General features: G+C 42.2%; 1 protein-coding gene across 3 annotated transcripts in view; it reads left to right on the forward strand.

Moving 5' to 3' along the window:
• The window catches only part of TPD52 (tumor protein D52), a 130,268-nt gene that overhangs the window by 19,084 nt on the left and 86,228 nt on the right, over positions 1-24,956 (forward strand). Inside the window, exons 1-6 of one of the 3 annotated variants that reach the window (XM_054189890.1) lie at positions 5,415-5,957; positions 11,112-11,227; positions 12,903-13,051; positions 13,917-14,018; positions 20,985-21,033; positions 22,148-23,847. In XM_054189890.1, the coding sequence (XP_054045865.1) occupies positions 5,786-5,957; positions 11,112-11,227; positions 12,903-13,051; positions 13,917-14,018; positions 20,985-21,033; positions 22,148-22,264 (705 nt within the window). In that variant the 5' untranslated portion in view covers positions 5,415-5,785 and the 3' untranslated portion in view covers positions 22,265-23,847. Of the gene's footprint in view, positions 1-5,414; positions 5,958-11,111; positions 11,228-12,902; positions 13,052-13,916; positions 14,019-20,984; positions 21,034-22,147; positions 23,854-24,956 lie in introns of those variants that run through there. The other 2 variants (XM_054189891.1, XM_054189892.1) reach the window with 2 other exon arrangements.

The following is a 24,956-nucleotide window of genomic DNA, read 5'->3' on the forward strand; positions in this document are numbered from 1 at the left end:
GCCTTCGCAAAGACATGTGTCAGCCCTCTGAAATGCCGTGGGCTGAGACTTTGGTTTCAGAAAAGTACAATACTAGCAACCTCGTAATCTTTAACTGTAGCACACATAAGTGTTTGTGTTGTAGAGTGGTACATCTTGGGGGAGAATATTGATCATTCTGAGAGGGTTTTGTTTGTTTGGTGGGTTTTTGTTTGTTTGTTTGTTTTTTAAATATAAGTACATGAAGGCAGCATTTAATCTTAAGAAAATGCTGGAGAAGATATTTCTTTACAAAGGACCGTACTGGACAATGCTGTTGCATCAGGGAGAGCTAGTCCAGAGAAAGCATGAGGCGGGAGGCCGAAGTAATGAGATTAATATGGTGGTGTTGAGTTGGGCTCTGCTAGAAGGCAGCAAATGCTTAAACCCTTAAGCCACAGTCTGCTGACCATTACTGACGGTGCTGTAGAAGCCTGTATTCATAATGTTCAAAAACTCTTATAGCTGTGCAGCTCCATTCATGTCATGCACAAATCTTGGCAGCTGAAGGAGGTATCTGCCGTTAAGGGCAGGGGAGAGAGCCCAACGTGGAAATAGGAGCAGGCATGTACTAATTAAATGCTTGCTTAGTGTTTGGGATTCTGTCCTGTTGCTTCATGGCATGTATTCTCTTAATGCAGTTTTAAGGCCGTGGATCAGATGCTGAAAGGCTTTACTCATCTGTAAACTGGTAAGACTTTGAAGATCAAATGGATGCTACAGAACCTAGATTGGCTTAAGATGCTTAAGTAGCTTTATAGCTCTTAAAATGGCTTATGCCCTATAAAACTCAGTTGGGGTGGGGAGAGGAGCCTGACTGTTGCTGCCTGATTGGGATCTACCTCTGAAAGGTGGGGGTGGGGGAAGACCTGGCTGGAAGTCTTTACCCCAGCCGCAGTTACTGGAAGGTTCCCAGTCAGTCTTGCCTGTTAGCAGACTGCAGAAGATACAAATTCAAACCAGGTATAGGCTGAGCAGGTAGCTGAATCTTAACAATCAACCTTGAAATAAAAGATTGAATCTTTCTGCTATGCCCCCAAAACAGCAAGTGCCTCTTTCGCAACAAACTCTTCCCTCATCTTCCCCCATCCTCTTTTGCTTGCTGAATTAAGTGCTGGAGTCATGGTAGGCTTGACAAAAGTATAGGCTGTGGTGCCCAAGTTTTGCATCTCTGTGCTTGCACAGGACACAAACACAGGATGTCCCAAGGTGGTGAAGGTGCCTATGTAGCAGCAGAGCTCTAATGTGATTAGGCACAGATTTTGTGGGTTGGTTATTTAGGTATCTTTATCCAAAGTATTGCTTGGATCTTGTCCTAGGGTAGCCTCTGCATTCCTCCAGTCCCAAGGCATTAGTGGTAGCCTTTCAATTTTGAATTTAACTCTTTGTATGAAACACTCCTGAATACATAGCTTAGTTTCTTCAAAATGCAGAGATGGCATTCACTTGAGCTGAGTTTGGTTTCTTTAGGGAAAGAGGGATATGACCTTTTCATGTATAAGCAAACTATTGTTCTGCTAGACCTAAATGTGGGAAAAGCAGCTTTTCTGCAAGGTTACCATAACATCTTATCCTCCTGTAGCTTGCAACAGGGTAGAAGTGCTGTAATACTATATTGCCTTACTTAAATTGCTACTAGAGCCTTAGGTTAAGGTGGAAGCTGCAGACATGGGCAGCAGGTGGTATCTGAAGAAAGAACAATGTCTGAGACTAGGCAGGCAAATATCTGGTTAACGGTGTTTGCTCAAACTTAACAGTTTTTCTAGCTGTGCAGGAAGTTCCCTCCCTTATGATTCATGACGTGCACAATCTGTGCTGACTGTTGATGCTAAATAGTTACCTGGGAAAGCTTTAAGCACACTCTCTAACCTTAACAGAGGAGATTACACCATGATTAATGGTAGGAGGTGTGATGGTAATGCTTTGCTGAGGCTTGCCGAGCCTTCCTGCGCCGCTTTGCGACATTTAGTTGAACTTGTCAGTAATTGGTTCAAGCATCCTTGACAGAAGTTACCTACCTTCACACCAGTCTCTCAAACACCAGCTTCTAAAATGGCATAGATAACTTAAGTACCAACCTCTTAGTTATCCTGAGTTGTTAAGGGCAAATGAGCACTTGTTCTGGAACAGCAAAATCTTCAGTTTTAATCTCTTGCATACTGACCAAAACCCCACTGCTACTTGTCTCTGGAGCAGATGCATCCTTAGGCTTCAGCATCTCTTCAGGTACTGGCTTGGAGCTGATAACCTGCAGTAAGAACCAAGGTTCACCTGTAACAATCGAATTTGCTAGACAGAGCAGAGAACAAAGGTACTTGAGCATGTACAATAACTACTCTAAGCCACATAACAAATCTAAACTTTAGCTTCAGCTCTAAAATGTGTGTCTTGCACTGGGAAGGCAGGGTACATCTAGCATGGTATGGCTCTGTGGCCTCAGTTGCACCTTGAGCCAGCTCCATGTACTCTTAATTACCATGAGGAGGAGGGATGCCATGGGGTGGGATATTTTGGTCATGGGAGGGCCCTTTAGAAAGGCCTCGTAATGAGCCTGTTTTCATAGTGTTGAGAAATCTTGCTTCTTGCCACTGCCACTCAGGCCGTTGAGAGCTGCTAGACTTGTCAAAAAGCTTCATGCATCAGAGCAAAACCGTTCTTTGCGGTTCCGTGTGGCTGCTGTCTGTCATCCCCATCCTGCTTTGTTTCCTTGGGACCATCACTTTAATTTGGAAAGTCCCTTGGAGAGAAAGTCGTTCCTCTTCCAAATGCCCCACACTAACAGCTCGCAGGGCCCATCCCCAGACTGCCTTTAGACAGTGTAGGGGGAGTGCTGCCTTGCTCTGCCCTGAATCCCTGGCTGTGCTAAGGAGCTACTGCGCAAGAACTGGATAAACTGACTGTTACAGCTGGCAGGGGATTACCTGTCTTTCCTGAAGTGAATGAATTAGGGATGACAGGTAGCCTAGATGTTGTCCAACAGCAGGTTTGGAAGGGTGGACTGCAGTCCTTTCTCCTTACAGCCGGATTGGCTTGTACTTCAGGGTGAAGACCATCAAACTTCCCCAGGTGATGAGGAAGAAGCTTGTTCAGCAAGACAGCTTCTTTCATTGCCAGGTAGGATTTGTAGCTGAGAATGTGTGAGGAGTGACGCTTCCGTAAACTCCTGCAGGTAAGAGATCAGGAGTCCGATGTGTTTAGGTGGCTTGCTTGGGAGGTGCTATTGCAAGCCTGCTGTATGGCCCCTATAAGATAGTTTAATCTGAGCAAAGAGGGTAGTTGTAAGTAAGGAGCTCTTCCGCGGTCCCTCTCTTGGCATTGATCTTAGGACAGTAATATTTCTAAAATCTAGAGAATTGTCTTGGGTGACTTCAGGGCTCGTGCTCAGGCTAAGCCAGGGCAAAAGCAGAATTAAGCCTCTCACGTGTGGGCTTGGATTCGTAACTCAGCAAATCTTCCCTGTAAGCTAAAGGTATGTTCTAGTGGTGGGCAATGTCCTGTACTTGTCTCTCCGACTACACTGAAGATGTGTTGGAGAGTTTGGCCCATACATGCTTCTGTCTGTAGTGGTGACAGGCCAGGTCAGTGGTCTTAGACTGGCAATCCAAATGTCTCTAGGGACATGAAACCAACTTTGCACAATAAAGATACAGGAAGAGTGTTGGATGTTTTTGAATGGATGGTATGGGGTAAAACTGAGTGCAGGGAGTTCCCTGTCAATGACAAGAATATAAGCATTGACTCCAGTAAACACCCTTGGCCAGGAAATGGTATTCCTGATTGTTAGTAGTGATGAACAGATCTTCATAAAGGATTCTTTTTCCTATAATAGCTACTTTCAGTTGTTGTAGCCTGCGAGCACGGACTGGTGTTGCATTGAATGGTTCTCTGGTGTTGGGAAACAGTCCTAGGTGGTTTAGCCTCACCTTCGCGCTCTCTTTCTCTGTTGGGAGAGCGATGGTAGAAAACACCCAGCTCTTCCAGTGTGCCACATCAGATAACTTGCCACTTTGCCTAATCCAGGTAGTACAACTACTGCCTGAACATTTGTACACAAGGCAGCCCTCGTCTGCTGAGCCCCCTACACGAGGGAAAGCTGCAAAGCAAAATCGGTAGCTATGCATATTAGTGTGCTTGGTTAATAGAGAGTATATTATTACTATAGCCATGTTACAGTTCTCTGCTGCCTCTGGATGCTTTAACGAGAATCTGTGACCAAAGCTTTCACCTTTGTCAGGTGAACTTTGCAGTATTTCTAGCAGATGCCGCAGCCACGTGTCAGGAATGCAGAGGGGCATTGTATTTTTTCTTTTGGTGGGTTGGGAACATAGCAGAGACCTGTGTTCCAGGCTCCAGCATGCTCATTGTTATGAGCCTGCAGGTAGTCTGTACCAGAAACGAATGTAGGTCTGCAGTCTAAAGGAACTGCTCTTTAATTAGCTGGAAGGTCTGTTCCTGCACCCAGTGACTGCAGTGGAAGTGGGAAGTTAAAACTTCAGGTGGAATGCTTTCTTCTCGTATCCCTGGAGAATACATTGCACAGGCTTGACTTGGGTATGCTGCAAGGCTCCTTCACTTCTACAGCTTTGAGCGGAGGGTGGTGTAATGTCTCTGATCAGCTCTGTCTTAAAACATCACTCTTACAGTGGAGGAGAAGATTAACTTCCATTTGATTATGCTCCTCTGTGTGCAGGCTACAGTGAAGAGCCCAGGTGAAGGTGTGGGGTTGGGAGGTAATTGTTGCTTAGCTTTAAAGGTTATCTACACTGCTAGTAAACTTCTTTTTTCAGTGAAAGATGCTGACCTTGGAAGAAAAAAAATAGTAGTGACGCACTGCAAAACTGTGCTGAGTGCCTTTTTTAGGTAAGAAGCTTCTGCTTCCCAGGGCTAAATCTTATACCCCCAGCATGAATTCAGATGGCTTACATAAGTTGATCTTCCTTCATGGTATACGTGTCAAAACATAAATACAGTTCATCAGGGCGATGGATTCCAGTGTTACCAGTTCCCGGCATAACTGGTTGCTCTAAATGACGGTGGCTGAAGGCGGTACACATCAATGTTTTAAAAAAAGAAAAACAAAACAAAAAACAACCCCCTCATACCCAGAAATGTTTAGCTTTATGGGCAAAAATCATAATGCACACTAGCACGTTCATTAAAAAACCTAGGTAGCGTTTCTAGCATAGCCTTCAGAGATGCTGCTTTCTCCTATTCTGAGCTTGCATTGCAGTGGGATACCTGGGCAGCAGAGACTGGGTTCTGGCTACTGGTTATTACGCTGGTGGAAGCAGCTGGAGAAATAGTTACGCACGCAGAATTTTCCATTAATCAGAGGAAAAAGTCCTACACAGATGGTATATAGGATAGATTACGGCTAGTAATCCTTTTGTGTCCTAGAAGATTAAGGATATCCTGGTGTAGCTGCAGTCAGCTGACCTTTTTTTATTTAAATGACTGAAAATTCTTGATGCAATTCTGCAGAGGACCAAGGCTCTTCCAGAAGCCATGAACGGTGCGCTGTGAATGTTTGTTAAAGGAACGGTCTGTTTAATTCCAGCCCCAGTTACAAATTTACAGGAACTTAACTTTGTGCCATGTAAACAGCAGCAGCTACAAGATGGCTAAGAAATCACCTGCTAGACGGCTCTATCAAATCTAACAGAGGCGTAAGAGAACTGAATTTTCTGAGGAGGTATAGTGCGTGTTGTGAAGAAAACAGAGGGTTTCTGAATCCTGCTGTCCGGGTTGTCCCAGCAAGTGAAGATGAATGCTTTGGTGGAAGACGAGGACGCCTGTGCGCTCTGAATTTTCTGGCATGGATCTGTATGAGGATTATAAATCGCCCTTCGATTTCAATGCCGGAGTGAACAGAAACTATCTTTACCTGTCGCCTAGCATAAACCTTTCTCCTCCTGGATCACCTACACTGGTGAAGTCTGGTAACTTCTTTCTCTTTCTTTTTCAAAACCTTTACATGGAAAGCTTAGTGATTAATATCTGTAAAAAGGAACTTCTCAAATTAAGAGTTTTACAATTTGGCTGAAACACAGGTGTAAATGAAGGTAAAAGTAGACTTGCTGTTAACTCCGGTAGTTTATTAGCTTTGGTGTGTCATGTAGGTAATACCTCATGTGGTATGCATTTACCAGCTTTACCCTATTTGTTATTTCTTAATTCAGTAGAAAGGCGGTTTGAGGGAAAATGAAGTGAGCAAAAAAAAAATTATTAACAAAAGGGCAACTTCTACAAGACTGAAGTAATTGGCCTAGTTTGACTATTAGCTTTTTGAGGGGGGAGGTAGGAATTGCATGCTTAGTATGATTTCAGACCTCTGGATAGTCTGACGTGTGCTTTTGCCTTAGTACTGAAAATATCACCGATTAACGAAAATGCTCTCTAAAACCTTTACTCTGTTCCACCTAGCAATTAAAGTGCTGTGGATCTTATGCCTGCAGACACTAACTGTACCTGTGCTCCCCTGAAGTGGCTGTTGCTGTGCTGTGCTGCAGCAGCATCCGTCTGCTGCTTAACCCTGCTTGTTTCTAGCTGGTAACCTGTTGTAGAGAACACCTACAGCTGTGCCTCCCAACACATCCTGCTCTGGTTTTACCACCTTTCCTTTCCATTCCATGCTGCCAGACGTGATCTTCCAGAGTAATTAAAAATATAGAAAGCTTAGCCCCTACATCAGGTGTGACAAAGCAAAGCTACAAAGGTGGCGAGTTGGGTTTTTTTTGATGGACTTGTTCTTTAAAATTTTAAAGAAATGTGTGTCCCCTGGGGAACCTCTGTGTGAACTAAAACAAACCCCTCTGTGAACTCGATGAGCTCGGGGCCTCTGGGGAGCCGCAGTCAGCTTTCACTTCTGCAATTACTGCATCTCCCACCTCTCCTGAAGGCAGGGGAGCAGTCCTTTGTATGTGGTGGTGATGCATCACCATAAGCACCAACTTTTGTTGTGCTGCTTTTTCCCCTTTTTCATTCACTTTGAATGAATATATGATTAGTGTTTGGGAGAAGCCCAAGAACTTTCTCCCCCAAGTTGAAGAAATATGTCTCACTTTGGCATTTTCACTGAGATAAATGGGAAGCACTTAAATTTGATCTTTCTTATATATTGCAAAATAAATATCTTTTGTAGCACTGTACATTAGTCAAATGTTGGAGTGATTTTATGATCTTATAACAGCTTGTTCTCTTGAACTCTTAACAACTGCCTGCTTTCTTTAGCTTTCCCAACTGTATAGTGATAGCCAAAATGCTCATTCGGAGTGTCTAACACAGAGCATGTCCGTCTAAAGATAAAGCTTTGTGAGGGCTAACCCTTCCCCACCCCAAAGGCTCCTCAGCTGAAATGACTGGTACTTCCTTAAACTGATAATGTTTACTGCTGATATCTGAATTCAGGCCAGAAAGAGGTAGGAGCTTCTGGTCAAAATAGAGCACGAACTTGGGTGGAAACCAACCAAAGCAAACCTCAAACCAGAAAACCTGTGTGTTAGTTGAATGACTCTAACGCTTTGCCTTCCCTGGCAGAATAATAGAGACTTGAGTGCCATTCCCCTGAATGTGATCTGTGGAATCCTAATCAACTAACTTCTTCATGTCTTTATTTGGTTCATTTAAGTAGATCTAATAAACTGGTGGGATAATATGTTAATCTTAGAAATACAGACATCTAAAAACTGACCTTAAAACTAAGTAAGTTTTTCCAATACTAGATAAGTCTTCCCATTTTTTTTTCCCCAAACAGAATTTTTAAGACTTTGAGAGACATAAAATGCTCAGCTAAACTTGGTTATAGCAATCAGAGTACCAAGCGACTGAATTTTAAGACCTTTGCAACTCTATGAAGAGTTGCAACTCTATAAAGAGGCCTAACGTAATGAAAGGTAAAAAGTTGGAAGCCAATAACAATGGTTCTGCTGGTAAACAGAGAAGACCACAAGTGAGAAATGCTCTCTTAATAACAGATTGAGCCGAAGTATTTCCATTTGTTGGATGATTGCTATGTCCCTGGTTTCTTGTCCCACACACTGCAAAAATTTCTAAGGTGGGCTGTGCACCTTTCCTTACGAAGTTTGCTCAAAGCCAGGATCTTACTGTCTGTCAGCGCTAGCTTATGGGGTATATTTGGCTTATAGCCACACTGTTGTGGGTTGTTATCTGTGCAGACATTTGCTTCTTGGTCAGGCTGCCTAGCACAGCCTTCATGTAGCACAGATGAATCCCGTGTCCTGGAAGTATTGAAGTGAACTGAGGAATGGGAAAAAAGTGATCAGAAAGGTGAACAGAAACAAGGGAGGGGAGGTGCCAGAATAGAGAACAATGGGAAGGTGTTTGCGTACTTCATATGGAGCTAAAGAAAAAGTAATTAATGGGAGGGGAGCAGAAGGTGAGGAGAAGGCATGATTAGACAGACAGGGTGAGGTACGGAGGACTCTGAGTAGCAGTGATTGCCTGTCTTCCTGAGAGATCTAGAAATGGGAAGGGGAGGAGAGATCATTCCCTTGCTTATTAGCATTGTGTCTTAAGTTCGATGTAGCCAACAAGCAGCACAAACTCCCTTGAAACACCAGTTTTCCAAAGAGAAGGTACATTCCCAAAATGGAAGCAATCGCTGCGGGAGACAATCCAGCATGTTTCCCTGCTGCTGGATTCACTCGATCTATTTTTGGTGAGATAATCCAGATGACTCTTCATAACCAGATTGAGCAGACTTTCAGCTGGATGTGCTAATGCTCTTGGAGTCAGCGTGGTCTTTGGTACTTGCAAACTTTCTGAACTCGCTTTAGCAACTGCAAACTCTGTAGTCCCTGAAGGGGCTGCAGATGGAGAACAAGGTCAGGAGCTGGAGGTTAACGTACTGGGGGTTGTAGAGTGTCAGGAGAAAATGCAGTTCAAATTATTAGTTTTCCTTCAGTATAGGCATATGTAATTAATAGCATAAGTAGCAATTTGACAAAAAGATATTGCATTCTTAACCGTCTGATGTTAAGGAAATAGGTTGATGTATAAACCAAAAATTAAATTATCTGATTGTGAGACATGAGCTGTAATCCTTTTTTGGTTTGTTTTTTTTCTTTTTTTTTTTTCTTCCTTTTTTTTTCTCCTGGTGCTGTAGTGCTGTGCTTTGGCTTGGGCATTAGACTCGAACTTTTTTTTCTGCCCTACATTCCTGATAGAAAATAGTTTATTGGGAAACCTGTAGGAACTACATTATGTTTGTGTAGCAGAGAGATGTAAATCTCTGGGAAAACGTGATATAGCTTTCACAAATAAATGCAGAATGGGTTTTCAGTTGCTTTCTGTATGCTTTCTTCTCAGCGTACTCTGTGGTAACTTACCATTTACAAATGTTCTGCCCGTGTAGCAGTGTGCTTCTAGAGGACACAACTACAGGCATTCTGGGCACAAATACAGGCAGAAAATACACTGTTTTGGAAAGAATTTGTAGAATTGAGCTTTCCTGAGTTCAGTCACTTGATCAAGGACAAGGCCTCTTCTTTTCTTATGCTTGACAGCTCCTAGGAGTACGTTTCATAGAATACTTAACAGCTAATTACAGACTCGCAGAATCTTTTTTTCCCTGACTTTTCTGTTGATTGCGATGTAGCTATTTGATATCGCGTCTCACAACAAAATCATAGTGGTGGTCTCATTGCACATTAATGAGTTTTTGGATTCCCAGACCAAATGGTATTGTGCAGGGGCATCAGAAGCTGCTGAAATGAGGATGGAATCTTATCTGGTTAATTACTATAGTGATTAGTAAGGCAACATTACTTAATATGTTCTCAACTTATCTGAATTATATATTTATATACATATGTATGCACACTCTCACCCTCTCTCCTTACAAACCATCAATCCTTATGGGGTTTTCTCTTCTCTTTTAAGATTCTTATTTATTTTTTTACTATCTATAAAACTATTTTACCTCTTGAATAGAGAATTAGTTCTGGGAATCCACAACCATTCCAGCATGCAGTATTTCTGCAAACTGCTCTCTTTGCAAATTAGAACAGGATTCCTTAATTCTGGCAAACTGTATGTTTAAGTGTCAGCTACAGAGATTCAAAATGGGAAATCTTTTGCTGGAAAATACGTTTGTCATGTAAAAAGGTGTTTAAAGTGATCTTACCGTAAGCACTAAGGACTAAGAATAAGGGAATCTTAAAGTGAGTGTATCTTAGTAATACAAATAATAATCTCCTTCCTTTCCCTGAAGCTGTGAAGGTGAAAGTTGAGGAAGACCATAGGGATGTTTGGTATTCATACAGAGGATTTTTGCAGAGTTTTGGTTTCTGGATTTGGAAGAAGAGGTATCATTGTGAGTGGATGGGCATCCTCATCAGTCCCTTCTCAGCGTGCCACCACTTTGTCTGAAATTACGGCCTTTTGTTCCCCAGTTCCTTCTCTGTGCTTCTTATCCAGGTGCAAAAAAGCAGCTTACTTCTAGTTCCATGATATCTGCGACTTTCTAGCCACAGTGGTACCAGTTATTAGGGACAGAGAAGTTGGGTAGGGTATGGGGGAAGAGTTCGTACTTGCAGTGCAGCCCTTTTCTCTGCTGTTGCTGAACTTGCTCGTCGCGATGACCGTTACCAGTATGCCGAGAATGGGCGTTTTTTTAAAATCTGATCCAGAGAGCAGTGAGGGAGGGCGGCCTCTGCATTGGTCTTGAGCACCTCCAGTGCTTCCAGAGTTTCTGTGCCACATGAACGAGAGAGAGCAGAGAGTGCATCGACTCCTGGGCAGAGGGGCAGAGGTTGTGTTGGAGTCACTGGTTGGGACATAGCGTTCTGCGCCTTGTTTTCCATTAGAGTAGTGGGATCCATTGTTCTCAACATGTTTCCAGCCTCCAATTATAGCAGCAGTTGCAATTATATTGAGCTTTAATACAACTTGGTAGAACAAAATAGCCAGTAAAATGCCTCTGGTTTCCTGTACACCGTAGCACTCTGGGAGCGTGACTTTGGTGTCCTCTCATCAGTTTTCTTTGTGCAGTGGCACAAAAAGGGCTGTATATTAACGTTAGCTGCTATCTGGCAGAGATGTGATCTGACTTTTAATGGTTTATTCTTCTCCAGGGCTGCTAAGAAGTGACTCTATACCTGAGGTTGGAGAGGATGCTGCTGCTACAGTTGGTATGGCAGAAACACTCTCAGAAGAAGAACAGGATGAGCTAAGAAAAGAGCTTGCTAAGGTAAATTTCTTGCAAATAGCTCTTAAACTGCTCTTGAGAATGAAAATCTGGGATAATGCTGTCTTTGAACATACAGTTAATGCTTTGCATATTTATTCTGTGAGTGTCTAAAGCTGGGTATGGCACCCCTGTGTATTGCGGGGAGGAAAAGGGAGGGTGTCAAGGAGAAAAGAACAGCCAGTTCTAGCTATGAGGAATTACGCTAGAAGTGCTGAGTGTACCGATCTTAAACAAAGATGCATAAATGTCTAGCCCTTTTGTTTTCCTCAAGTGAGAAGGGGGTAAATAAGCTATCAATGAGAACATGATTGAAAGCCAAAACCAAGTATTGTCTCAACTGGTTTGCAGTGACTAAAGGTGTTGTTTCCATGAAGGATGCTTTGTAGTAATATCCATTTTTTCGCTAACATCTAACCATGTAAATATTCTCACCCATAGTTCACATAGCAGATTTTTTTTTTAAGAGCGAGTTGAAGTTGCACTTTTTGAAGGACAGTTAAATATTCAAACCTGATACATGCATTTCAAAAGTTGTCAAAGCCAAGCTATATTGAGTTGCCAGTCTTTCTTCTTTTTTAGCTTTATGTGACTTTAGGACCCTAATAGAAGACCCTAACTTAAGCCCAAGGTTGGCAAATGAAGGATAGCTGTGAAATAAGCACATTTAATACAGTCTGGGGTTTGGTAGTCCTGAGTATTATTTCATGCCAAACCAATCAGCTGAAGATGGTGAGGGAGATCTGGTCCTGCTAGGATACGTCACGCTGGACTTCGGACAGGTATCCAAAACCAAGATGCATTGAAGATATTGTTATTTCCTTAAAGGAGCTTAAATGAGCAGGCAGATTGATACTTTAAAGTAAGTGCAGTCTGGATGAGGAAGTAGGGTTGGATGTATGCCTTTGCCTTTGTACCTATTACCTTAGTACCTCTGTCACATCTATATAACCCACAGAATGGCACTGTAAAATGGATTTGACATCTCTGATCGTGATCTGGTCATCTTTCTGTGAGAGGCTTAAGTGACCATCTGTGTAAAGAAGGAAGTGTACAAACAATACAGTTTTCTAGTTGCTGAGCAGGTGCTGTGTTTTTGTTTTCTTGTGGTTTTTTGGGTTTTTTGTTTTTGACATTGTTTTGTTTTAAACTACTCAGTCTGCCACCATTCTGCCCCTGCTCTGGGGAAGGCGCTCCTGTGGCTGGATCCAGCCTGCAGTTGCTGTCTTAAGCCACAAAAGAACTTCTCTGTTTAAGCAAGGAGGCAGAACTTGTGTGCAGATCAGACAGGCTCTAAGTTTCCTGATACTGGTTATACATTGGTGTCTCTTCTGACGTGGAAGAAGGCTTGGCAATTGTCCCAGGTTTGACTAATCTTCAAGCTTCACATAGGCTAATGTTGTCTAAAGGTAATGATTTCTAACTATACAGTCTTTTAGTTACCAACTTCCTTGTGCATGTTCCAGTAACAGAGATAGCTGCAGGTAGATTACTTTCTCCCTAGCTCTTAATGTAGACTCTGTTGGATTTTCCTTTTAGTATTTAGAAATGTGAGGTAATGTTAAAAATGCGTTAGCCCTCCCATTACTAATGTCTAGCAGTTGTTCTAATAAATACATAGTTAAATGGCTGGGTATATCGCTTGTTAACTTGCCTCTCATCAACTCCACTGCCACAGGTGGAAGAGGAAATCCAGACACTCTCACAAGTGCTAGCTGCCAAAGAGAAGCATCTAGCAGAAATCAAGAGAAAGCTGGGAATTAACTCATTACAGGAACTAAGGCAGAACATTACCAAAAGCTGGCAAGATGTTACATCAACCACAGCGTATGTATCAGTTCACAATGATTGTCTCAGCTGTTGAGGTGAAAACTATGTAGTTCTTGTCATGTCTAAACCCTTTGTTCTTGTGCAATGAGTTGAGTGTAGATAACACGGAGTTAAGTTGCACTAAAACTTTTCTGGATAAATCAACATAGATTTCTTTCAAGAAGGCCACTATTAACCATACCATCTCATGCAAAATAAGAACGATTAACCATAATATGGGCAATTCTGATACACTTTTTGCCTGACAGATCTGAGATACCATTACTGAGATACAGAGGTGCCCTGAGTCCAACAGAGTGCCCTTCTTTTCCAGCCTGAAAAATTGTTGTAAACTGAGCTTATGCAGGAAGAGGGCAAAGTCACAGTTAATGTTCTTGCCAAATACAACTGTTAGCTTAAGGTCTAGAGTGAAATGCGTTCTGCAATTAATGACTATGCATAATGTAAGAGGATGTACCTCAAACTACTTATGTTGAAGTTTATTGACAAAACCATTCGGTGTAAGATTTTAGACACTTGGCACAAAAAATTAGGCCTCTGTTCTTTTTAAGTTTGTGTGCATGGTGTTTTTTTGTTGAGTTGTTTTGGGTTTTGTTTTTTTTAAGTCTTACAATAGCAGAGAACATCTGTTCTGGGGGTGGGGTAGTACGTGTATGTTGGTGAACCTCATCTGAAGTCTGAGGTGGCAGGGATGCTGTAGCCAGAAGGGACTGCAACGGCTCAAAATAATCTCTTAAGTAGCTTGTCCGTTTGACCCCAAAGTTTAAGTATACCTCTGGGTCTCATACAAATTTACGTATACTAAAATGTTTCTTATGTGTTCTATTAAAATAACTACAGAGTTAATTTTGCTTGAACACAGATACAAGAAAACATCAGAAACCCTTTCTCAGGCTGGTCAGAAGGCTTCTGCTGCTTTTTCAACTGTTGGTTCAGTCATAACCAAGAAGTTTGAAGATGTCAGGTAGGTTTCTTTCGCTTTTCACAAGTAGTTGCGTTTTTGATTTAAGCAGGTGATGACTGAAATGAATTTATGCTGTTAACGTACCTAGCATTTCTAAAAGTTAATCTATCAAGAACCCTTAGCATGTGTTTTAGGTGAGCTGAGCAACTTGCAGCAAAATCTGCTTGTATGTCCTCACTGATGCAGAAGAGTTCTGTGGTGTGTATTTTATATATACAAGAGAAGCAATGTATGCTATTACCTTCACCGCTACTCTTACTTTTTTGCTAGGATTGCAGGTGGCAGTGTCTCTGCCTCTGTGTGATGCACATAGCGCTGTCATTTCTGTTCTCTGACTTTCTCAGCTTGTGGAACACTACATTTAAACTACTGATGTCTTTAGCTGTTTGTGGTTTGGGTCGTTGGCTTTTTTGTTGGTTTTTTTTTTTTTTTTTTGGTCTTGTGTGTGGATTCCCTTCAGGTGTGTTTTATTTCTTTGTAAGCTGTTCTACGTCATAGCAGTGGCTTGATTTTATTACCTTTCAAATAAACTATTGGCACTTTTAAATTCTTAAATATTGGCATACAACATATTTTGATTTTGTGTCTAATGACACAGCCCTTCATGCAAATTAGGTAAGTTTGGTGATCATTTTTAGCACTATTGTGAGCTGCATGCAGAACTCTTCCTGGATGCAATCCAATCATCTGCTTAGCTTACAATTCTTTGTTTTATTGTATAATTTTTACTACTGGAATATATGCAACCACTCGTCTCTGCTTGTAACTTGTTGTGAATAGTGGATCAAACTTATTTTTCAATTGTTGGACACATAAAAAAATCACACATTATAACAGAATACTGCTGCAGTGTAATAAAATCAGCCCTCTGTTTTAAAGTGCTGCCATTAACCTCTTTCTTGCTTTTTGAAGTCTGGTGAGAAAACACCTTTTAGGTGCAGCTACACATTTACATATTTTTCTTCAGATTTATCAGAACTTCCTTTCTCTCTTTAATGCTTACTCTGGCATTGTGCAGACTACAGGCATTTTCACATTCCTTTAGGTAAGGTGGGCGCAAGAACTGTTTATGAAACTAAGCATGTAGTCAGACTGTCTCCATTAAAATCTTTAAATAAGTTTTGTCTGTAAAAGGTAATTTCTTTTTTTTTTTTTCCTCCAGTGTTAGTTAATGTAAAACTGAAGCGCTTTTAATGTCAGGGAAGATGTTTCTTCATGTTCACCTGGTAACTATCACAGAACATGAAATCTTTAGAGTACATAATAATCAATTAGTCTCTCTTCCTTCTAAGACAGACATCTGTTAAAGTGATTCTGCAAGTTTTTTTTGTAAAAAGACAGAATATGGTTTTGAGGTCAATGGCATGCAGAATTCCTCCTTCTCTTTGTCTGTACAGTGTTTTGCTTTGACAGAGTAGAAATTTTCCCTTTTTTGTCTCTATTCCAATGGTTGTTTAGCGTTGTGACTCTAATCAAATCACTAGAGTCTAAATGTAAAATAGTTTATGCATTCTCTGTTCATAGTTTGTCCAGTGAAACAGCCCATATCTTTGAGTTGATTACTTTAGCAGTTCCAAGACACTGAGTATTTTAGTTACCTTGTCTGCATTGCCTTTTATCTGCCTAGTCTAAGCAAATACTCAATGTTAAGTTTTCAGTAGCTAAAATTCCTGTGTAGCAACTTAGGTCCGTTGCCTCTCAGCCTGTCTATACCCGCCTCTGAGTCTGGCTTCATCTTTTCTGCCCTCTCACTAAGTAGCTAAAGACAGCAGTAGGATCTCTATAAAGAGGTAGGGATCCGGCTCCTAGAGTATTAACGAGGAGCTGTAGCCCCAGGGGCAGGAGGAGCGTGGGGAGGAGATGGGCAGCAGCACAGGATGCTGTCAGAACTCAGGCTCTGAAGTGAGCTTGGTTCGCTCAAGTATAAGAATAGCAGCCTGTCTAAACCGTCTCCCCTTTAGCACCAGTAAGACAAAGGGAGCCTGGAAGATGTCTCTGTACCTTTTGGATGCTTGGCTGCTCACTTAACAGGGTTCACTTTTCTTCCTTAAGGCTATGGTTTTCCCCTGCTAGTCTTAGACTATTGCATTCGACAAGGACAAGCGCAGACTCATAGCTCTCTTCTAGCTTTAGGAATGTAATACCTCAAAAGAAGAGTGTCCTAATTAATCAAGTTAGTGGCTAGGTGGGTGTTGAGTACGCTGTATCAGAAACTGGGCCACTGGGAGGGAATGTAACAGGGCCAGAGGAGCCCACACTGTTGGTGTGCTTCTCGGGGAGAATCATGGCCATGGAAATTCAGGGCATGGTTACAAATTCAGGAGCAGCTGGGTTTAAAAAACCAAAACAAAACGTGAAGAATTACTGCCATTCAAGATCTTAGTTGCACTTAAACAGGAGATTAAAAATCTTTGAGTTTTTTGCTTTCATGAGGACCAAGTTCATCTGGGATTCAACCAGTGAATTCAGGTCCCAGGGTTATGTGACTACTCAGGTGGTGTCTGCTTTTAAGACTGCTCAAGTTTGAACTTTAGAAAGTTTTCCATGCCCAAGTTCTTTCGTGGAAATGAGAATCGATGGGCCTGATACTTACTTGAACAAACACTGAATATGCAGGTGTGTTTTTATTCTTAAACTCTTGTGTGGCTGTTTCATTGTGGCTTCACTTTTCTTGTTTTAGCTTAGGGACCTCTCAGTTGTAATGGCACAATTTCTTCTGTGTTGGACTATTTCCACATGTTCCACGCAGCAAACATCACATGTGGGTCTTCATTCTTGCACTGCAAAGCTATTTTGGAGGGAGTTGCAAAAGGGAGTAAAGCAGCTGGTGGAGGTGTAAACTTGGAAAGTACTGAAATAGAGAGGAAGAGAAGGGACTGGTAGTGCGAAGTCAGTGTGTTGTTGCTTCCTTTTTGTGTTTGTTTCCTCTGCTTTTTGTTTTGCTGAAAATGAACTCTGTTCCTTCTTAGGTTTCTCTGAATACCTTTATTCTCCTTTATAAGAACGTCTTGGAACTTTTGATGAGCTAGCCACCCTTGTGCAGGCAACATCAGTATTACATGCAAACCAGCAGCAGTACCAAGATGTAGCGCTCTTCAAACTTCCTGAGCAATCATGACTTTGCACTTGGCTCCTCTTGCACTGCATCCATATTAAGTCCTCACCTTTGCCCTGTTCTGAGATTGCAGAATAACTTTCTTTCCTTGCTTTGAAAACCTGATATGATCATGGACTCCTAAATATCATAATTTATCAGCATATCAGCTGAAAACCTATTAATAAAAGCAAGTTAACTAGTGTTTATGCACTCTTAAGGCCATGTTTTCCAGACAGGGTCTCTGGCATACCTTCTTGTGCATTTTCAAAATGTGAGGCAATGTACTAGCTAGAAAAATAATCATGTAAAGGATAAGAAAGCTGTTACTGGAATACAAAATACATGGAAGGCTGGAGAGCAACTTCTTGTGCCTTTTTTGGTTTTATATATATGTTTTTAACCTAGGGGTTTGCTTGTGAGCCTTGTAAAAAAGGGCTTTGCTTCTGTAAACCGCCCAACCTGATGGCCTAGTTATGAGTGTGTGCTTTGATGTGGCATTCTGACGTTTGTGGAAAGAAATACAAGTTCTTTTGTTTGTAAAGCTTTTCAAGGCTTCATCGTGCTTCTTTGCACTACTTGAAGAACTGGTGATTTGATGTTAAAAAAGATCAACTGCACTTACCTAATCCAGTTCTCCTGCAAACCAGATCATGCTGTGATAAAAGTATATACTATCTTATGTTGACATTTTATAAAACGGATACTGAGTATACGAAACTGTATATTGTGCAACAGCAAGTAAATCCTTCACGAATGTACAAATAGTTCTTCCATTAAATGATCTCTATGAGATTAAACTAAACAACCCTAGGCACCTGTTAAAAAATCTGCAATACACCATAGGTTGTTGCTTTTCTGTGTGGGCAGGTTTACAGGTTGTAAATGTGTAAGGGGAAAAGAAGGTAACTTTCACCCTCTTCAGCCTTAAACTTCATGTAGGGAGGCACTTCTTGCAGGGTGAGGGGAAGTGACTGAGCATGACTGGACAAAGAGAACTAGTTTGTATCAGCCTACTTCTGTACTAAAACTTGGCGTAGAGCAAGATCAGAACTTGTAGTAACCTGCGTCACAGAGCTCCAGAAGACAATCGGCTTCTAAGTGCTCTGGAAAAGTTGTGGAAGTGAAACCATTCATGAAGATGAAAACCAGCAGAAGTGTGTTTGGGGAAAGGGATGAAACACGGCCACATGTTACTGATGCGTGTCAGGACAGCCTCTGGCCTTTGCATGTGTGGTTCGCAGTACATGGTACTGGGATGTCAGTTGTGCATCTGCCTTAAGGGATCCCAGCCTTAAGGGAACTTTTTATGCCTCTAGTTTTTTTCCTATCACTGTGTTCTGCTGATGAGCCTCCCAAAAGAATCTCTTAAAATTTGTTCTGCAATAACATGGGACCTTTTTGCTTCTGTCAACATATCTTCCATTGTGCTGAAATACTAATTGGAGTTTTGGAGGTACATAAAATGTGAGAGAAGGGGGTTTTTTGATTGTTTGGGTTTGTTTGTTTGTTTGTTTTCCTCCCCCTAGCAATTGTCTGGAAAGTATTCCCTTGAAAGACATTATAAAGCCCAGTCAAATTTAACATTTCAAATATAGTTATGAAAAAATGTGATCATCAGTTTTTCTGACTTACTATTGTGGTATTTGACAAGAAACATGTAACACATAAGACTAATTTGTATCAAGAGTAAACAGGGATTTTTCTAGAATGTGGAACTACATTAGATTCCAGATGGTCTTGAAGTAATTTAGGAGCTCCTTAATCTATATCCAGTCACCTTCTAGTAGATGTGTGTTGCCACTAAACAAACAGTAACTGCATAGCAACATGGGCAGGTTACAGAAATCTTCCATGAATTTTGGAACAAGGTTGAGACTAGGACTTTCTCCCTGTCCCCAGCATAAACCTGACCTTGAATATAGATTGATGTGATTGCTCTCGCTAAATAATTTATATTGATGAGTAGATGATTTGTATTGATGAGTATGGAAATCTTAACACTGAGTTGAAATGGAAGACTTCTGAATGTGGGAATAATTCTTTCAGTAGGAAGATTAGTGGATTGATAAGACTTTTGAGTGTTCACTTTCTACTTGATATTGTCAAAACTGTAAATGCAGCATGTCTCTCATTGCTTGAGAAAGTTGACGAGTAGACAGACTGTTGCAGCTAAGCAGAATATGTACTAACAAGCATGGCACTTGAATCTTTCTAAAAAGGAAAATAAGTTGTTGCAGCTTTTGCTTTGTTGTACTTGTGTGCGTGCATGGCTAAGCAATTTAAAAAAAGCAAAACCAAGCAGTTACTGTGTAAAACTGTGTAAGACTGTTCAACTATTTACCAAAGATAGTATCCAGAAGTCAGCTCTCTAACCCAATTTCTTCTCAGTCTGTCACTTAAACTAACATCTCGCTTTCTTTTTTCTTAATGCTGGCATTTAGTATACGCTCCATACAACATTCAATTAGCATGCCTATTATGAGGTAATGTATGCATAATCCAGCTGTTGGGTTTATTTATTTTCATGTGTGGAATCAAGTCAAACTGAACTTAAGTCAACTCACATAGATTCAAAACAAAACCAAAAAACCCACTCAACTTTGTCATGGGTTTCCTGTACCAACATATAGGATAAAATTAGTTTTATTTCTGCTTAATGGTGGTGGTTATCGCACATCTGGAATGTGACCAAGTGCACTTCCCTGCTGTTTGGAGAACAAGAACAACTTTTCCCTGCCTGTTAGAAATGTAATGTTAATAAATGTTTCCAAGTTCAAAAGGCAATAGCTCGGCATCTGTTTTAGGACAATGAAAATGAGTAAAAAATACTGCGGTTTCACAGAAAGCCTCCTGCTGACTTGAAGTGCTTGCCTTTTCTCTCCCCTTGCTTGGCACTGTGTCCCTCCATCTCCTGAGAGAGCCTGGTTTGATATATATATGTCACTGCGTGCTTTCCCAAACGAAAGAGTGCTGCTAAGTGTGGGTGACCTACACAAATACCAAGCAAAGAGGGATGGGAAGCTTAAGACCTATTTTGAAAAAAAACCTCCTGTCTTTCAACTCTATAATTTGTTTTTGAGCCTGCTATGAATCCTTAGTCCGGTCCACTGAAGGCAAGCGTTTTCCATCCTGCATAAAGGCAGAAGAGGTGTACAAGCTATTGCACAAATCTGCAAATGGCAGTGACAGCTAGTCGGAGCATTAAGCCACTCTTCTGACCCTAATAAATAATACACTGGCCCTCAGCATTGAAAATCCCAAGCTGCCCTGCTCTTCATATGCAGAACTTACCATTTGTAATCACAGCTGTCTCCAGCGCTTAAAAGCCAAGGGGGAGTCTCCCTTAAATTTAACACGTTAGCAGAAAATGACACTGCAAACCATGTTTTGTTGATTGAACACATAGCTTATTAAACTAGTTTTCCTATAACAAGTGAAAACCTCTGATGGCAAGCTTTCTTCAGCAATAATGTACTAGGCTAACCAAAAGTGATGACTAAGCTTTTCGGAACAAATCCTTTAAGCCAGAAACCTGTTTGAAATCACTGGCAGTAATACGCTAAACCTAATACTTGCTAGTTCTCCCTTCCATGTTGTGATGAAAGATCCTAACACTGAGCCTGGCAATGCTTAGTTGCCAAAGATACAAATGAGCTGCAACTTGAGGGTGTTTGGATTTTAGTTTTGTAGTACTTGGGGAGATCCAGATCTAAACTATTTTTGGGCTACCCTTAAAACGACTAAAGAGCCCCACACAAACCAAACGCATGCTGACATTGCAAAAAGCAACTGTCTGCTTGGTTTTTGATATTTAAAGACTAACCAGGTATGTTTTTAATTCTGTGGTTCTCTTTTTTTTATTTTCCTAGAAATTCTCCTACTTTCAAATCCTTTGAGGAAAAAGTTGAAAACTTAAAGGTAAGCATTACCAAAATGCCTTGGTGATTGTGGAGCTGGGGATGTGGAGAAAAGACTGAAGTGGACTCTGGGTAGCCTGTTCTCTAGTTACTGGTGAACTGTTGAAGGTGCTTAGATGACATCTTTTTAAGTACTGTGGAAATGGTTTCTCGGCCTAACGATTTGAGAATAAAAAATGGTCTTCCTGCACCTATTACAGGAGGATGCCTTTACCTAGAAGGACTAACAGCTAGTTAACTTGCACAAATAGCTAGTGTAATATACCTGCTGTTATGTTTCCAAAATGGTCTAGGCTTTTATTTCTATGCCTTCCTAAGGACTAGTATCCTACACAGGAGAACAGCTTGGGATGTTTCTCTTATTTCTGGCATAAAATATGAAGGCCTTTGTACCATAATTTACAATTTACTCACAAAAGCTTCAAGTGCTAGAAGCAACCATTAATAGCTTCTCCAGATAAAAAAAAAAATCACTTTAAAAATAACTAATACATGTAATTGGAACCAGATTTGACTGTTCTTGTGGGCATGCTGGGTTGGATGAAGAAGCATGAAGCGATAGCATGGGGAAATAGGCATTCCTTTACAAACTAATTGGCATTAACAGTCCTGCCATCCCATGGGGTATATACTGTAGAGGGAAGTGAAAAGGCAAACACATTACCTGGAAGAAGTAAAATAGTTGCCATGCTCCACTAGAGATCTCAGGAATTGCTGTTGAGACTGAAAACTGTTCAGGGTTCCTGCTTGAGCAATACAGAAGTGAGTTTTAACTTGGAATCTTTCAAAGCCTGAATGGCTTGAAAGGCTGCTTACCGGTATCCATTTTTAACGGAGCGTGTGTCAACCTTCAGACTTCTGGAATTGGGGCTGCTTCACGCTTTGTGCATCTCAAAGTCAAAGGGAGACTGCTACGTTAATCTGCTGCTGTTGTTTGTGTTCCACATGATGCTTAGACTTCTGAGTATTGTGGGGGTAGCCCAGTCCTGGAAAAGCTGCTCTGCTGAAAAGAGTTATTAAACTTATTCATGCGGAGGTACTGGTTTTATACAGTTAAGCGTTTTTGATATGCCAAGTAAATGCAATTTTATGTTGAGGCTCTCTCTGTGTTCTAGTCTAAAGTTGGAGGAAGCAAACCTTCCGGCGGAGACTTTGGTGACGTTCTCAACTCTGCTGCCAATGCCAGTGCCACAGAAACTATTGCAGAACAGACGCAGGAGGAGACCCACTGAGATTCCTGCCTTTGTCCTGCTACCCACTGCCAGATGCTGCAAGCAAGAACCAAGCACACTTGTAACATTCTTTGCGCTCTTTCCACCAGATGTGCTTTTATTTAGCACTTAGCTATTTTACCAGATTAACTGATACCAAGCTTGTTCGTGGGTTCCAAATATTTTTGAAACTAAAATACATTGTTTGGGGTTTTGTGTGGGAAGGGGAATTTTTATGCCTTTCAAGCATTTAAAGGACTTATCTGTAATTTGAAGGCAACCTTTAAAATATAGCAATGAAAAAAACTCTTTTGAGAAGTTAATTATACTGTACATATACTGTGGATACATCATTTCTTTTGAATCTGTAACTACTGCTGAACTTAATCATTATGAATCTACTGCTGCTGCCAAAATGAAGGTTGTTACTTCACTCCCTTGTGATTATTTCAGTTAAGTGTTGCCTGCATGGGGAACACCAGACTAGGAGGATCACTCTCAGCTAAAGAAAGGACTTCTGCTTCAGCAGGCTTTAAACAAGTTATTCATAGCAGGATTACACATGAGTAGGAGTGTACTCTCTCACGAGCATGTTCCTCATACAACAGATGCAGATAGGGTAATACGTAACATCTAAAATTTACTAATTTGTCTGTGGATTGTCCATCTAGGAAACTTCTGACCATCGCAAATGGAAGCAAGATACCTACGAGTACTGGTTTGGTTCAGTTACAATAACATTTTCAGTCTTGTTTTTTTTTTTGTAAATGATGTTAATGTGGTAAGATATTCTGAACTTTTGATCAGTTGTGAATAGATTCATGTTAATTCACACGTGGTAGTGTCCCGTTTACACTAACGAAGCATGGACTGTAAGAATAAGCCTGAGCACAATAGTTCTTTTTTTTAAGCCTCAAGAGAAATGCTCTCAAATGCTAATGTTGTTTCTCTTGTAGGCTGACCATCAAAAACATCTGTTACACCATCTTTTTTTTTTTTTGATGTGTGAAAAGCCTGTACCACTTGCACTGCTGTTCCTGCTTAAGGCCCCAGAAGTCTGTTTTGAGAGGTGCACGGTGTCATACCGCAGCATAGCTCTCTTACAAGATCTGTTCTCCTACATGTTGCTTTATCTGTTGTATTCTTCAAAATTCTTGCATTTTGTATGTTTCTGACACATGGTGTCAGTAAGGTTAGAACTTTTGGCAAGTGTTTTATCACCATGATTAGAACTGGAAACAAGTTTTGAAACGTTTGTGTGAAATCCATGAAACTTCAGCCGCTCACAGATGTCTGGAGGAAAAAAATCTTGGCTCCTGACAACCTTGTTAGCATGTCAGATGTAGTATATATGCTTAATTACATGTGAGAAGCTTAATAAAAACCTGTATGTGAGGAATGTATTGTCCTGTGAATATGGAGGATTATATAAATAAGAAATTTTCATTTCTAATTAAAAGTCCTTTAAGTTTGGTTTCAAAGTAGTGCTGATAAATACTACTGTATGAGGGGGTATCTGCATGGATGAGTTTGGCATTTCTAGAGAAGACTACGACTAGGTTGACTTCTAGTAGCTTACATAAAATTAAACCACCTTGATTACCTTGGGAAGTTCAGAAAATGGGTTGAAGTGTACCCTCAGCCTCTGACAGCTACCCCTTAATGAAGGGAGACCTGAATGACAGTGAGAACAGAGATCTTCCTCTATAGGGTCAGTAGCAGGTAAGGCAGGTCCTTCTAGAAGGTGATCCTTGCTGTATCGATTTTTTTGATGAACTGAAAGGTCATCTAGTCCACAGTTTGGCTTTGTGGGTTAGGAATTATTATTATTTTTTTTAAAGCCAAGTGGCTACATCGTTGGCTCTGTAACACATCACACTCAGCTTGCAGCTGCAGCCTCACATAAGCTTCAGCTGCATCTTCATCCGCCAGCTTCCTTAGCGGCAGCGTAAGCAGCCTCAGGCTGCCTGTTGCAATTCCAGTGTTACGTCCAGGGCTATGCGCGTTAATATCGCGGCCGCATCCACCTCCCGCTCCCTGCGGTAGGACGGCCGCCGCCTCCAGTCCCGGCCGGCCAGACCGGCTCCCCTCAGCCGCCTGCCCTGCGGGTGGGCGCTCGCCCCTCCGCCGGGCGGGACAGAGAGGCCGGGGAAGGCTTTCCCTGCGCTGTCCCCCTACCTCCACAAGCCGCCTCAGCGGGAGGCCGGCGGAGGAGAGCGGGCGCCGCGGTCAGCTGGCTCGGCAGAGCTCAGCAAGAGTTGCCGTGCCGGGCCTCACCCCCCGGGGCGGTGGAAGGAGGCAACCGCCTGAGGGAGGCCGCCGCCCGGCTCCCTGAGGGCCGCTCCCTCAGCCAAGATGGCGGCCGCCCCGCCTCAGTCTCGTCCGGCGCGCCTGCGCCCGGCGCGTGCCGGTGACCTGGGCGCGGCGCGGGGTCGGAGTTCACGCACCGCCCTCCACGCGGACAGTCATGGCGGCGCCGAGCTGGGGCCTTGCCGCCGCCCGGGCAGGGCTCCGGCCGCGGCGGTCGCGGCTGCCGGCGGTCAGGCGGTGCAGCGGTGCCCCGCCGGCGGGACCGCCGGATGCCGGGGCCCTCCCGCAGCAGACGGAGCAGCGGCCGGGCAGCGGTACCGCGGCCTCCGGCCCCCGGCAGGTGAGGGCGCGGCGGGGGGGCCGGGCCGGGGCAGTGTCTGGGGGCGGTCCTGGCCTGGCTGCC

The sequence above is a fragment of the Rissa tridactyla genome, chromosome 2, assembly GCF_028500815.1.
Source record: "Rissa tridactyla isolate bRisTri1 chromosome 2, bRisTri1.patW.cur.20221130, whole genome shotgun sequence".
In the NCBI taxonomy this organism is placed as follows: domain Eukaryota; kingdom Metazoa; phylum Chordata; class Aves; order Charadriiformes; family Laridae; genus Rissa; species Rissa tridactyla.